Genomic DNA, 15,518 nt, shown 5'->3' with positions numbered 1-15,518 from the left:
GCTGTGTGTAGTTCACTTGTGAAACTTGTTGTTGCAAAAGGTTGTAGAAGCAGGTTGTATAACCAGGGTCAAAAAGGGTTTAGATAAATTCATGGAGAACTGGTCCATTGAGAACAGCGCAGTGAACATACATATCCTCTGACATCCCTAAATCAATGATGGTAGATATCAGGGAAAGTATGATGAGATGGATCACTCAAAACATGCCCCATTCATATTCTCTCTCTCTCTCTGCTGCTACCCTCTGTCCGAAACAGGATACTAAGCTAGACAGAGCACTGCTCTGATGCACCCTGGCACTTCTTATGCCCTTATGTTTAACTATACTTGCCAGTAAGTTAAGACAGCATTCAAAGCTCTAGAGACATGTACTGTTTATTCTCACTTTTCCTTGAGATGTAAATGGAGAAAAATGGTGCTTCCACAAGGCCTGCAAGGCATTCCCATAATTTTGCAGCAATTTCATAGTTATGTATAGGATGACAGAAATGGAAAAGATTTGGGGTGATTTTTTTTTTTCACATAAAAATAAATATTTGGGTCAACCAAAACAACTTATAAATCCTGCCAATTGTAAAAATTGTTTGCAACTGATGAAAAATACTGAAAAAATATGAAGTTGGAATGCTTTCCTTCTACTTTTTCTAAATGAAACATCTTGATTTTTTATTTCAAAATGGTATTTTATTTTGAAAATTACTATAATTCAATTTTTTTTAAAAGATGAATTCCCAAAGTGCAAAATGAAATGGAATGTTGTGTGATGGATGACACTTAACATTTAGTTTAACTCAAAATAATTACCATTTTAAGAAGCAAAAATTAAAAATAGTCTTCTCAGATCAACCCCAAATAGATTCCCCCTCCCCAATTTCTGCTCATCCAGCAAGCCAAGAAATCCATTTATACACATTCAATTTAGGAATATTATCCAATTTTGTATTACTATTCTTTCACTAGGCAGGCAAGGTTCTTTGGTAGATGTGATATCTTTTATTAGACCAACTGTATTGACTACATATTGCAGATAGTCTGTTTGCAACATATGCAGCAGATATAAATTAGTGGCTGTCAAATATATTTAATAATTACATTTAAATATATTTTATTAAATGCATCTCTCTCTCAAAATAGTCTTTTTAATTTTGAAAATAATTATTTTCTATTCATTTGTTTTCAACATAAATTCTTTCTTTCTTTTTACTTAGATAAATGTGGCAGCAGCTTTATTGACAGTAGCACATCCTTAAGCCCAAAATCTGTTCATATAGGTACTGTGTGTTAGATCTGTAACAATAAAGCTACCAGAGGTAGTGAAAACATTACTGTTTTTGTATAACACTGCTTTTATCTATAGATACATGTATCCATACTGCTTTATTTTTAGACCTCAGCCTCCACTTCTGTGTGCATGTCCCATTCACTCATCTCTACATGCCTCTGGTCCAGCACACACCAATGATTTGAACGTACATAATTTCCATGTCCAAGTCCAATCAAATGTGTGTGCAAGGGTATTGGGTAGACAAAGCTACAGGTGTGTGCATTGTGCATTATGGCATCTATCATTCAAGATATTTAGGGACTACACAGGTCTAGAATCAAATAAATGTATACGTTTTGCTGATTTAGGACCATAGAGCTTAGTCCTTCATAAGATGAAAGCTGTGGCTGTGTAAAGACACCATTATCAGCCAGAAATCCTTGAATTTGCAATCCTTTGAATGTCCAAGAAAATCTCTATGGGATTCTCATAGTTTTAAAGTAGGTTAGACTGTAAAAACCACTAGTTTTAATATTTTGTTACTATTATCAGGACCTTAAGATATCCACTGTCAGAATGAAACCTTGCATCAGTGGTGCTCAAGCTTTTTATCCTATGCCCATCTGCAGGTCAGATCTGGCCCATGTGCCCAGCCCAGCAGGAGTAGTGGGGCCAAATCTTGTGAAGAGCAGCAGGGGAGGGACCAACCTAGCCCTTATACAACCAGGCAGGAGGATGGGGGTGTGACCTGGCCCTGACTTGGCTGCACAAGCTGAAGGGGGCATAGCCCAGCCCCGCTTCCGACTGCAAGGGGTTTGGGAATTTTCCAGCAGGGAAAAGATGCAGTATTAAATTGCCACTGCCACATTTTCTGGCCTATAGGGAGCCTACTTGACAATGTTCTGTTCATTCACACAGTTTATTTTATTTATTTTGCTTCCAACTTCTGAATTATTCAGTAGAGCAGTTTATATTAACTCTACATTGTTACCAAGAGGTACCTAAAAATTATTAAGGAAACTACACAGATTAAAAAAAACATCTATTGTACACATTTAAGACTTGACATTCACTACATCATTTAAAACTGAACTACTTTAACCAAAGTTACATGCTACCTAGCGCAAACCATGTTTGTAGATACCTAAAATCCTAATTAAAATTGGAACCCTTCTGATCAAACCCTTACCCTGTATTTCTCTATACATGAGAAAAATCTGTCAACTAGTTTTTATTAACTTTTGAAAACTCTGATTGCAAAAGACTTACCCTACTCTTCACCATCATTTTCTCCAATTCCTTGCTGATCTCAGCAAATGTTGGCCTCTTATCTGGTTCCTGTTTCCAGCAGCGCAACATCAGATTATACCTGTATGTATGTATTATAATACAGTTCTTAATTATGTTGTCCCTCTAGGAAATAGCCTTATTCAGAATGCAAGACAGAAACAGGAGGGGACAGAATTAAGGTTTAACAAGCAACTGTATTCCTGGAATTTCCTAACTTCTGACTGCTTCATTTTAAATGCTTCATAACCTACACTGGTTTTTTTTTTTATGTTGCTTCTTTGGAATGTAATACATTAAAGATTAAATAAGATGACAGAAAAGTTTGGGGAAATTTTTCTAAGCATTGCAACCTTGTGGGATACATTACCTCCCCACTGCTTGTTTTGATAATTTGGAACAGGTATAGAAAAACGTTTAAGTAGCTTATCTTAATATATGTATACTCTAATAGCTTAAAACAAAACCTGCCCAGACTTACCATGTAAAAGGAAGAAAAGAAATAAACAAACCTACAACAAAACCATCATGGGGCTGGGAAAACAAATACATGACATGCATAACTGGGGGGAAGGGGCTATTTTGAAGTGAAAGCATCTTGCTTGCTGAAGGGGAGGAGTGTAAATCATTTTGAATATTCATTTTGCTGTAGAATGTTTGGACTTTTTAGCTTCTGATTACCACTAAATTCACTGCATCTTGATGGCATTCTGTTTATATCATGCCAAACAAAAAATGACTGTACAAGTTATACTGCTTTTTACTTCCCAAGTGCGCTTAAAGATCCTTCAAAGAGACCAGGAGAAGAGGTCTTTCTTGATGTCCATAGTTAAAAATGAGTCACTGAGGACCCTACATTGACTATGACTAAGCAGAGCCTAGCGATCATTTCCCAAATGTATCCATATTTTGAGCTTATAACAGGGTGCCTCATCCTCAGATGCATTCAGGGAAATGAACTATTTGTTTTTCATTAGGGCTAGAGTCAGATATTACACATAAACTGGTTTAAATGATCAGAAACAGGTTTAAACCTGTAACAGAACAGATATTCGGTGCACATAAACCAGTTTCAAAATAGCCAAAAGTGGTTTGAGATAAACCTGGTTGAATGTACTATCAGACTTAAGTGATTTGGCTCAAACTGGTTTATGCAGTGAGACCCCTTCCTTGTTTAAGTTAAACCAGAGTCCTCCAGCATCCCAGCATGCTCTCTGGGCTAGGCTGTGCTCTCTGCTCTGGAGCAGGGCTGGCCCCACCCCTGTGCTCTCTAACTTGAGCAGGGACCAGCTGTAGTGAGACACTGACTGGCATGGCCCCGAAGGGATTCATTCTTCACCTTAACGAGGCCATGGCGGGGCCATGCTGTTCCATGCTGGGAGGGATGCTTCTCCCATCTCCTCCTCCCCCCCTGGGGGGGGGCGCTCTGTAAGGTGCTGGAGGGGGATTCCTCCCCCTCCCCCTCACTGCTGTGGAGCAGGGAGGGGGGCTCTGCAAGGCTGCCTGGCCCCTGGAGGGGCACTCTTCCCCCTGCGGGGTAGGGAGAGGGGCTCTGTTCAGTGCTGGGGAGCACTCTTCCCCCTCATCCTCCTCCCCCTGTCCCTCACAGCCACAGGGCTAGAAGGGGGGTGGCTCTGTGAGGTGCTCCCTGGCCCAGCCCTGCTGGGGCGCAGAGAGTGGCTGTCACTGAGCCGCAGCTGCTGGGGGTGGCCCCGCCCTTGCAGCTCAGACTGGCCTTGCCCAGCCCTGGCCAGTGCAGCTACACGGCCTGGCCAGGCCCGGCTGCAGGGGAGGGCCACCCCCGGCAGCTGCAGCTCAGTGGCAGGGATGCTGAGCCCTGTCACAGAGCGCAGCCTGGCCCGGCCCAGCATGCAACCAGCAGCTGCTAGCCAGGCCAGTTTGGAGGCACCAGCAGGCCCAGAGCCTGGCAGCTGCCCACCACACAGGCTGCTGTGGACCCACAAGCCCCTGCAGTGCCTCCAAGAGGCACCTCTCCCTGCCCCACGGGCAAGGGGGGGTAGGAGAAGAGGAGGAGAAAGAAGAGTCTTCCCCAGCACTGAACAGAAACCCCACTCCCCCCCATGGCAATGTGGTGTGGATGGGGGTAGGAGGAGGAGGGGGAAGAGTCCACTCCCACCACTGAACAGAGCCCCTGCTCCCTGCTCCACAGGGGCAAGGAGAGAAGAGCAGCGGGAGGAAGAGTCCCCTTCTAGGGCCTGCAAGCCTCACACAGAGCCCCCCTCCCCACCCCTGCAGCAATGGGGGAGAGGGAGGAGGGGGAAGAGTTCCCCTCTGGGGCTGGGCAGTGCTGTATGCTGGGATTGTTCCTGGCTGTGAAGGAGCTGCTGGGATGGGCAGAGCTCTCCCCTCCTCCTCCTCTCCTGCCACAGTGATCTGGCCACGCTCCCTCCTCCTCCACCCTCTGAACCCTGCAGGCCAAGGTTGGGGTTTAAACCCCTCCTCAGTCTTACTCAGGCCTGCTGGGGCCTGACCATGCCCGCCTCCCCTCCCACTCCCCCTCAACTCAACTTAGCTGTGGAAGAAAAGGGCTGCTCTAGCTCACCCGGGCTACTGGTCTGATTTCCAGAATAAAAAGCAAATGTCTATCCAACTGCAAACCGGCTCAATCTCTGCAGGTTAGACTAACCTGCAAAGATTGAATCAATTCAGGCTCAGGCTTTTTGAATGTCTGTCCCTAGCCTAGGTGAATGATACAACATGAGTTGTCCGGCAGTCAGAGAGAAACTAGCTTGGTTTACACAAAGACCTCATGATTTGACAACAGCCATATTGACTTTTAGATCCAGATATCTCCTCTACAGGGCTATTTCTCTCCAGAGTATCTATCCTGTGTACTGTCAGGAAGGTCTGACACCTAACAATCTATATGTAATGAGCAGTCAGAGCCCAGAAAATAAAACTTCTAATTTTCAGAAAACCAACAAGGATGCCTATACACAAGCAGCAAGAATGCTCTGACGTGCTGTATTTACAGCGCGTCAGAGCAGACTCATTTAACTGAGTCTGTTGGAGCATGGTAATTACCGTGCTCCTGTAGACTCCAGCATCTTGTGTATCAGCATCTCTGTGCTGAAAAATGGCAGCGGGGGTGCTTTAATTAAAGCTCATTCAATGAGCTTTAGTTAAAACACCCCCACCACCATTTTTCAGCATGGGGACACCAAAAAACAAGATGCTCCAGGCACTTTAATTACAGCGACTCTCAGAGCCACTCTATTTAAAGCATGCCCTCTACCCACCCCGACCCACTCCCAGAGCATGCGTATAAATGCCCCAAGTTTCCAGGATTTGAAAGTGTTCAAACTATATCTTGAAGAGTTCAAGCATCACTATATCACATTTCTCCTCCCTCCACTTTTGAATATTAAAGTAATGTTTTTTCCTTTGCCTGGTGAGTACATTAGTCAGTTTCCTGCAAGCATTTTGGGAATAGCTGCAGGCACTTGTATTGTAATTCTTTTCATCCTCCTTACATATGTAACCTCATCCCACTTTTCTGCCTGTTTATTAGATCAATTTCCTTACTTTTATTACTCTGTCCCCTGAGTTACCGATGTGCAGATGTTACACTTAGATGGACTTAACTATGTTGAGGTTGATCTTAATGTCAATTTGTGCAGATGTTCAGGGAGGTTAAAATTGGAAAAGAATGGCTGATCTAGTGAATGTTTGCACATGTTGGGAATGCAGCTGGGTCTAGAAAAGCCGAGCTCCATGCTCCAGCCTGGGGCTACTCTCTTTCTACTCCTGTCCCCCCCAAACTCTGACTAGGCTATTTTTATCCTCCTAATCCCCACCACCGCAGGATGGACAACACCCCCAATAGACCCCCCATGGACTCACCAGCCCCTCTCCACAATCCGAACCCCACCCCATGGACCCACTACATCCTGTCTGCCCCTTTCCCCACCCTCAGTTACTTAAACCAGGCTTCCAGAATGGCTCTTGGAACCAACAAACATTGGCACACATCACTCCCAACCTATGATCACCTAGTTTAAAGTAAGCAGGGTGATTGTAGACCAAGTGGGGTGAATATCTGCATGTATCATAAAAGTTATGCTGGAGATGGCTGTTATTTAAACAACCTTACTTCCAGAGACATTTCTATCAATGTGCCCAAGTAAGATCTACTTACATTTCTTCACTGCAGTTTTCTGGTCTCTCCATTCTATAGCCTGTTTTTAGGAGGTTAAAGAGTCTTTCGGGAGCAATACCTGGATAGGGATTACCTCCCAGGGTTACAATCTCCCAGAGCAGAACTCCAAATGACCATCTGAGAAAAAAAGAAATAATCACTCACATGGACTGCTAGAGTTTAAGAGGTTAGCATGGCCCCTTAACCAACAAGCATCCATTACTGTATCGTTTTGAGATCCCAACCAAGTCCAAAGCCCCATTTTGTTAGGTACTGAGCATATAGCAAGAAGTCGGCCTTCCTCAAAATTTAAAACATTCAAGAAAAAAGACAAACTAGAGGTAGGAGAAGGTGACACATTATACAAGAAGAAGATTGGGAACTAAAGCACTCAGAGATAAAGTAACTTGCCAAGGCTGTCTAGGAAACTGGTAAATTTGGAAGCTTAATGAGTATCTCCTTAGTCTGAGTTCAGTATCTCATCCTCAACTATGGGCTCATCCTTCTCAGTTGCACTTTAATGTCATATAATTCACCTCAATAAAATTCCAGTAGGCCTATTTGCATGATTTTATTTAATCAGGAACGTAAAAGCAGAAGTACTGCTGGTAGAAAGTAGAACTGGTCAGTTCTTTAGGAAATTTGAAATACACAATAAACAAATGAAGTTATGATAAAAATAGGAAATGTAAAACATTTTCTTCTACCTTTTTTTTTTTTTGAAGAGTAATGACACAAATACCATGATACAAACAAATGCATAAAAGGCTTGAGGCTTTTCCCTTATATCAGAAAGATAGGGACAGGTAATAATAATCTAATCTAGACCCTATTTAAACTCCCCTCAAAATCTGAATGTTCACAATGACAGGTCTGGGAAAACAGCCAAAATCACTTGTTTCCATTCATTGTATAAGCTTGATGGGATGCCCTGCTGAGCAAAATAACAAAAATTGCAACAAATGCCCACTTGTTTTCTAGCTGTTGTTTAATTTTTGTGAAAGCTTCAAATTTGAAGGGGACCTAAGAGGAGTTACAGATCCACAACATGTCTGTGATAGGTGTCTAATTCCCTTAGGCACCTTTGAAAATCCCATTTCAGAATTTTAGCATAGACAGTCCTCTATATGACTGTCTTTCACTCATCTCCTCATAATTCTTTAAGGTTTTTGTTTTAACAAGAGAAGTGACATTCCCAGAGCCAGGACCCATGAAAACTTTAAAATGGTTGTACACACAGTGTGTTCAAGACAGAATAAATAACTAGTCTTGTGCAGGCCTAGATGATACTTAAACAGATTTTTTCTTATGCTAATATTCTGTAAATTCATTTTTCAACAGTCTGTCTGTTCTGAAAAGCTAATGCATATTACTAACATTCCACTGCACTTTATTAATTCCTTCTATTCTTCCCTTATGCTTCTTATTCATGCAATCCTTTTTTGGACCCCATCAGGGAATAATTCCCTATGTGATTAATCCAAACAGGATATGTGGTATTACTAGGCTTTATTTTCAAAATTGTCCTTTGTTAAAGGTGAATTTTTCCAACACACTGTAATAGGGTGTAACTTGTTAGTAGTCCCTCCATTAGCTCCACTTCTCTGGCAAATGTTCAGATATTGGACTTTATTTTTGTAATTGTGACAATTAACTAGGTTGGGGAGGGGAGGATAGATTTTCGATTGTATGATCTTTGTGGATGAATAAAAAGCCCTCAGAGATGGAAAGAAAAATACACACAAGATGACTGTGGGCTGACACTGCATTTGTCTAGGTTCCAATCTATGAAGTGAAATGGGTTTTGTAATGGGATTGGAAAAAAATTATCAAAACTGGCAAGCTGTACTTCTATTACAGCAATGCCAATTACTAACTATATACAAACATCTTAAGAGGAAGAAGCTGGAGAAAAAGAAATATAGAATTACTGAGGTTAATCCAACATTTTGGAATGAATTTAGTATTTTTGATTACGTTTGCCATAAAGTAGGTAAATATATAAAACAAACCTCACAGTTCTCCCCAAAAGTAACCCTTTCCTTCTTCAGTTTGCGAGTGTTGGACTTCAAGTCCAAGAAACTGCTACTGCAATAACAACCTGTACATGTGTGTCAACTCTATTCTGGAATTCTGGAAAAGTTATAAAGGTTAAGGAGCTGCTATGTAATAATCTAGGGATACTGATATTTAGTAATACCATGAATACCTGGTCATCTCATCAGTGAAACAAAATCACTGTATACTTTAGGGTGATTTAATACAATTTCCACAAACTAAAAGGACAGAAAGACACTACCACAGCTGAGAATGCAAAGATTAAAAGAACTCTAAACAAGGGTGTCAGTTGTCAGAGAATAGACTGACACAGAAAGATGTTTTGTAAAAAAAATCTGAAATACTGGATCATTTATCAAATCCAGCAAATAATAAGGGCTGGATGAGAACTGAATTTTCTGAGAAAATCCCATAATTTCATTTTTATCTTTTATGAAATGGAAATAAAAATATAAAAATGATTTTTTTGTGAAATAAAATGAAAAGAATTATTTTGGTCAATCAAAATATTTTATTTCTATATAATTAGAGCATCTTGTTCTTAATTTTGACCTTTAACCTTTAAAAATGCAAATATGAATTTTGTTTACAAAAAAGTAATTATAAAAAACAGAGTCAAAGTATTCCTTTCTGAAAGTGTTGTCAGAGGACATCATTAAAAAAAACCCTTTTTTAATAAACAAAGTTTCATTAAAATGGGTACATATTTTTGATGGGTTTATTTTAAATTGTGATGAAAACTTTGTCAAAAAATAGTTCAATAAAAATAAATCAAACCTTAAAGAAGGTATATGACTTGATGGGTTTACAGGTTTAATGTCTGTTTTCCTAGACTGCTTTTGTTCAAAATAATGTATTCTTTAATTTAAGGTGTCTGTCCTGTCTCAAGTTAGCACTGTCATTGCTCCCTAAGGTAATAGAATAGCATAGTCTGAGCCAAAGTCAGGCCTGCTTAGTCGGGTCAATATCAGGGGATTGCAGCCCACACAGGGTGCTGACAGACATGCAACTCCCCAGTCTAACTCATGGCGCTTCACAGAAAATGCCATGAGATAAACCAACCCTCCCAACCCCACAGACATTCTCTGTTGAATCAAGAGGATGAAGGATCAAATTTCACTTTGGAGTCAATCCAACAAGAGAGGCTTCATGTCTGCAGTCTCTTCTAACCCTCCCCCCCCCCCACCTCTGGTGCTGTCTCAGTGTGGGGGGGGGGGGGAAGGCAGGAGAAGGAGATCCATCCTGGGGTTTGCCCAGCCTCCGCTGGATTGGGGGGGAAGGGAATGGGAATTAGAGCCTTTCACCTTGCAGGGGAGGCTCCAATCAACCCCTCTCCCAGGCTGGGCAAATCCTAGCCACAACTCACTCCCCTCCCTTCCCATCCTGAAGACAGCACTGGGAATGGGGCTTGGCTGCTTCAGCCCAGCCCTGCTCCCAGTGTGCATTGACAGAAGTTAATGAAGGTGCTCTGCTTTGCAGCACCTTCATCTGAACCCTCATGTAACGAGGTTTCATTTGTTGCACATTTTTAAAAGTACTTTGCAGTTGCGCATTTTTGTCAGTGCACAGCTGTAGAGTGCTTTCACCAGCCAATCATGTGACAAAATATCACTTCAGTCAGTGCCCATAAGGACGAGGAGATTCTCCCTTGAGGAGCTTGGTTCCTGAGAAGGGTTGATCTTGGAGACCCCAACAAAAGACAGATGTTTGTGGTTGGCTCAGCAGTTGAAACAGGAGCTATTTTTTGGTTGCATGTGTAACAATAACATCCAAAGCAGGAGTCTCTCACACTAGGAACTCCTTTTCTTCTCTGTTAGGTATCTCCTTTTTGCCTCACACAAGATAGATTCTCCATATGCTGTCTGATTTTCTCCCAGACAACTAGAACACAGTATGAACACACAGGAGATCATCTAAATTCATCATGACAGGGACGTAACATGATGTGCTCCACACATCTCTTAAGAATAACTGGACACTGTTCTTGTCTTCAATGGTATAGACCAGGGGTGGGCAAAATACAGCCTGCGGGCCATATTAGGCCCACCAATTGATCCCATCTGGCCCACCGACTGCCACTGGAAGCCTGAGAAGGAAGGGCTGTCCCTCCTCTGCTCCACTCTGCCACAGCTAGGGCTGGGCCGCTCAGCGTGCAGACTCCTCCGCCCGCCTCCCCCCACCCTGCATCCACGCCATTGCCTGGCTTCCTCTTGGCGCTGCCTGCTCAGTTGTGGCACTGTGGTTGTTAAGCCCAAACAAGACAAGATTCAATGTGGTGCAGTGAGCAGCCATCCCACCTGCCCACCTGCTGTGATGAGCTGCTGCTGCTGCTGTGGTACCACTAAGAGGTGAGTCTGTGCTGGCCACGGGGGGCTCAGCCTCAGGCAGCTGCCCCCAACTTTCCCAGTGCAGCACGAGGACAGCGGCTCATCATGGTGGGCAGGTAGGATGGCTACTAAGCATGCTGCATCACACCTCAGCCCATGTTGGCCCAGCTGCTGGCAGCCATGGTGCCAGGACTGCGCAGAGCCAACAAGAAGCCAGGCAGGGAGGTGGAAGAGTCTGTCCACTGTGTGTCCCAGCTCAGTCCCAGCTGTGGCAGACCAGAGTACAGGCAGGGAAGTGGAAAAGGCTGCTCACAAAGAGTCTAATCCTGCTTTCAATAATGTTGGGGTTTTTGCACTGGCTTAATTGTTTGAATGGGAGCAGAGGCCCTAAATCCCTAGTCCTGTCACTGAGCCCACAGACTTAGGTTCTAGGATGTAGATACTCAGCAACTACAGAAAGGACTATGTCCACTAGATCTCATTCCACCTAGGACTATAGTATCAAAGGGCATCAACCTGATGGTATTACTGATTTAGGCCCCCAAGTCTGAAAAGTTAGATGTTGAATGTGAATTTGGCCCCAAAGTAATTGATTTTGATGGGAGTTACACACCTCAAAACCTCTGAGGACCAGGATCTTAGTCTTGTATTTAATGGATAGCCCACAACTTCAAAAGTTTTGTATACTTCACCACCACTAGTACAGTTAACATTTGGTCTCTGATTTTTGTTTGTTTTTGTCATATATACTATAACTGGTAAGAATACTACAGTATTTTATTAAATTCTATAAACATGGAATCTATAATGAACACAATTTGGACTCACACATCGCTTTGTGTTGTATAGATATGATCAAACAGGGATTCTATTGCCATCCATTTGACAGGTATCCGACCCTAAGAGAAAAACAGCAGCAACAAAATTACTGGATGAGAAAATGTTCTTTTACCTTTGGAATGATAAAAGATTATTTATTGAACTGTACTGCCAATGTGTAAGCATGGTGGACTGAACAACATGATATTTCATTAAATGAACACAACAGGTTACAGGACACAGCTTAAAACCTCTTTCTAATCATTGCTGAACTTTCCCATGCATTCACAGGAGGTCCAGATTCTGAAGAGACTCACATGGTCAATAAAGAATGATGTTCAGATGATTTACATGGCAAATTTAGTTAACCTAGATGTCTATACATGTGCACAAAAAGTTAGCAAACTGGGAGCAGTACAGTCATATTAGCAAAGCTTAATGGCATGAGCATCACTGTGCCAATGAGGCTATTCTGCCCCTATTTCAGGAGCTAATACTTGCAGAGCCGTGATGGCCTCTCTCACTACAGCAGCATCTCATGCTGTATAAGAAATGCCATAGGTGATATTATCAAAGGGCTTTGTCCATGGTCACTTCTGTATCTAAATATCTGGGGAAATCCAAATCTGAAATTCTCATGTGTGAGACTTTGTACTAGCAGTATATTCACACTGAATTGAATTATTGGCTGTGCTGACCTTCACAGTCTGAACTTCCATCTAACTTCAAATTTATATGCAAAAGCCCCAAAATCAGTTGTATGTATGCAGGCAACTTCACAGAAAGCAGAATTAGGTTTGGTAATTGTTAATGACCACATCTGTTACAAGAATAGCTAACAACTAGATTCCACTGTTTTGGCACGCAAAAGTACTTTATTTAGGGAAAGCAGTGATATGGTTCAACAATGAGAGAAACTGTCCTAATACTACAGGAGCAGCTCTCCATCAAATTTCCTTTGCACTGCCCTACTGATGAAATGTTACCATATGCTGAATACTGCCACAAGCACCATAAGCAAACTAGGCTATTTCTGGACAGTTAATTATAATTTACTGTGATGGGCAAAACAAAATTGCTTTAAAGATTATGTGGCATTCTACATCTGTAGCCATCCTATTGTGTCTATTTTCTGTATCAGAGATGAGCCCAACCTCTGGCACTAGATTAGGATTTTGTATGTTTCAGAGTAGTTATGAGCCTCATCCACACCAGAAGGAGAACAATTCTTCTGAAATTAGGATCTGGACTGAGATTCCACATTTGGAGCATTCAGACTCAGAACGCACTCTGATTTAAAGGATGATCAGATCTTTCTACATATTGTTTTGTTAGCTTGACAGTTATAAAAGGGTGAAGAGAAAATAATGTCTTATTTAGATAAAGTAGCAAGATTAATTTAGATGCATGTGAGGAACAGCCATATGAAACACTAACTAGCCTACAAACTAACAGCCATACAAAATGACTAGCTAAAAAAATTAAAATAAAATAGGACCATCTTTTATTATATTTTTCAATATCATTAATATAGTGTGCACTATTTCTGTGTGAAAATCATACCCATAATAAAAGGATCAAGACAAACTCAGGTTACAGAATGCATGGAAATATGCTTTCTAGAAACAGTCCAGGGTTTTAACCCACCCCCCAGGATGTAGACTGCTCATATAGAAATCTATATGGTAACTTTTACCCATGCTCTAAGCAGATGTGTTACTGCATTACAGATGGACAGAGATAGGGCATAAGAGTACACTAGAGTTGTAATTGCATGTGAGAAGAAAGAAGAAACACAAATAAATATTCCCCCTGATAATAAAAGCACTGTCTTTATCTGTCTAGGTGCTTAATTTTGGCCCCAGGGCATGCACTCATTTTGTTTAATCTTCACCCTTTGTTCCACGCTTCTTTATGTGAAGTAGCTGTGCCTTGGCTCACGCATTTTCATGTGAACTCACTCCATTGATGAAGTAATAATCCCAGCAACAGAGATAACATTCAGAGGCCTAACAAGGCAGCTCTGCATCCTGGGAAGTGATGGTACACAGGGGAATGATGGCTGCTGGCAGTAGCGTGCAGCCTGCCAAGCAGCTGTGGTGGCTGCTATTTTTGCACCACCACCGTCCTCCAAAACAGGGCATAGGGCTGCCGCCTCAGTTAGCCCACATTAGTTACACTACTAGACATGTGTGGTACCTTGCTTCTTTTGACATAGGAATCCTCTTCATAAACATCTCGAGATAAGCCAAAATCAGAAATCTTCATTTTGCGTCCTTCTGCGACCAACACATTTCTGGCTGCTAAATCCCGATGAACAAGCTTTTAAAAGAAACCCAACATCATGGTTATTGCTCCATTGGGGAAAAAAAGCATGGAGAAAAATCTACTACTAATATGTTTGTGGCTATCACAGCAACACGCTAAATTCATTGCTATAACTCTGCACCTTCATTTCTGCAAGGTACTGCATTCCTCGAGATATCTGCCATGCAAATGAGATGAGGTCTCCCATTGTTAAGGCTCTCTCATCTGGGTTGTCCAAGTAGCTTGAATTTCTGTTGCCATCGCTGCCTACGTAGCTAGGTCCCACTTTCCGACTTTCCCTGAGAAAACTGCGTAACGAGCCATACTTTGCATATTCCACAATTAAATACAGTGGTCCTGAGGGACAGAAAGGGAAATAAAATCACTATGACTGGTCTGATCTACTTGCAAGGAAGTCTATTTTTTTGGTTAATATCACAAGTTGTTTTGCTACAGTTCTTAGCCACAATATCCTGTAGAGGTGCATATGAATCAACGGTGATGGTGGGAGAGGGGGCGACTGGGTAAGCTATCCTTGTATTTCAGGTCCTATGTTGTAGTAGGAACCCAAAAGATACTTTGGGCTAGAAACAGAAATTACACATAAGCCAGTATAAGAGTCCGGAAACCTGTCCAAATCTCTAACATAACAGAAGTTCAGTGCGCATAAATCTCTTTCAGAATGACCAAAACACTTTAAGATAAACCTGGATCAAAACGTGTAGTATCAGACTGAACTAATTTCAGTTAAATCTGTTTATTAAACTTCTGTCCCAGATCCCCTCCAGATTAAAGTTAGCGCACAGTCCCCCAGCATCCCATGGTGTTTTGCACCTCCATTGCAAACCTCCCCTTGCAGGGGCAGTAGGCTAGCCATGGCCCAAGCTATCTGCTCCAGCGGAACAGGGAGGCATATTCTAGTAGGGCTGTGCAAAATTTCACCGGCTGTTTCATTTCAACGCTGTTTTGACAGGTTTTGAGCTCAAAACAGTGAAATCAAAATGAAATGAAAGGCTTCGAAACAGGCTCAAAACAAAACGAGGACAGTCAAAATGTTTTGAAAGTGTCAAAATGTTTCGAGTTTTGAAGCTGAGCTTGCTTGCAGCTAAAGAGAAACTAAGGACGGGGGGGGGAAAGAGGGGGGAAGAACTGCTCTGATATTGACATGTGTAGCCTGCAAGTAACTGTGATCCTTCCCTGAGGTCATTTCCAATCCCAGTGCTCTGGGGGAGGGACAGAAAAACAGCATAAAAGGTATTGTTTGAACTGAGCTTTCTCTGTGCCTTCACACTTACAA

General features: G+C 42.0%; 1 protein-coding gene across 1 annotated transcript in view; it reads right to left on the bottom strand.

Moving 5' to 3' along the window:
- The window catches only part of RET (ret proto-oncogene), a 185,612-nt gene that overhangs the window by 4,327 nt on the left and 165,767 nt on the right, over window positions 1-15,518 (bottom strand). The window contains exons 14-18 of the mRNA XM_019497207.2: window positions 14,364-14,578; window positions 14,114-14,236; window positions 11,924-11,994; window positions 6,711-6,848; window positions 2,534-2,633 (exon numbers count right to left, since the gene is read on the bottom strand). Of these exons, the coding sequence (XP_019352752.1) occupies window positions 2,534-2,633; window positions 6,711-6,848; window positions 11,924-11,994; window positions 14,114-14,236; window positions 14,364-14,578 (647 nt within the window). The remainder of the gene's footprint in view (window positions 1-2,533; window positions 2,634-6,710; window positions 6,849-11,923; window positions 11,995-14,113; window positions 14,237-14,363; window positions 14,579-15,518) is intronic.

The sequence above is a fragment of the Alligator mississippiensis genome, chromosome 6 (genome assembly GCF_030867095.1).
Source record: "Alligator mississippiensis isolate rAllMis1 chromosome 6, rAllMis1, whole genome shotgun sequence".
Taxonomy (NCBI): domain Eukaryota; kingdom Metazoa; phylum Chordata; order Crocodylia; family Alligatoridae; genus Alligator; species Alligator mississippiensis.
The sequence above is the reverse complement of the archived record's forward strand: the minus strand, read 5'-3'. Positions and strand labels throughout refer to the sequence as shown.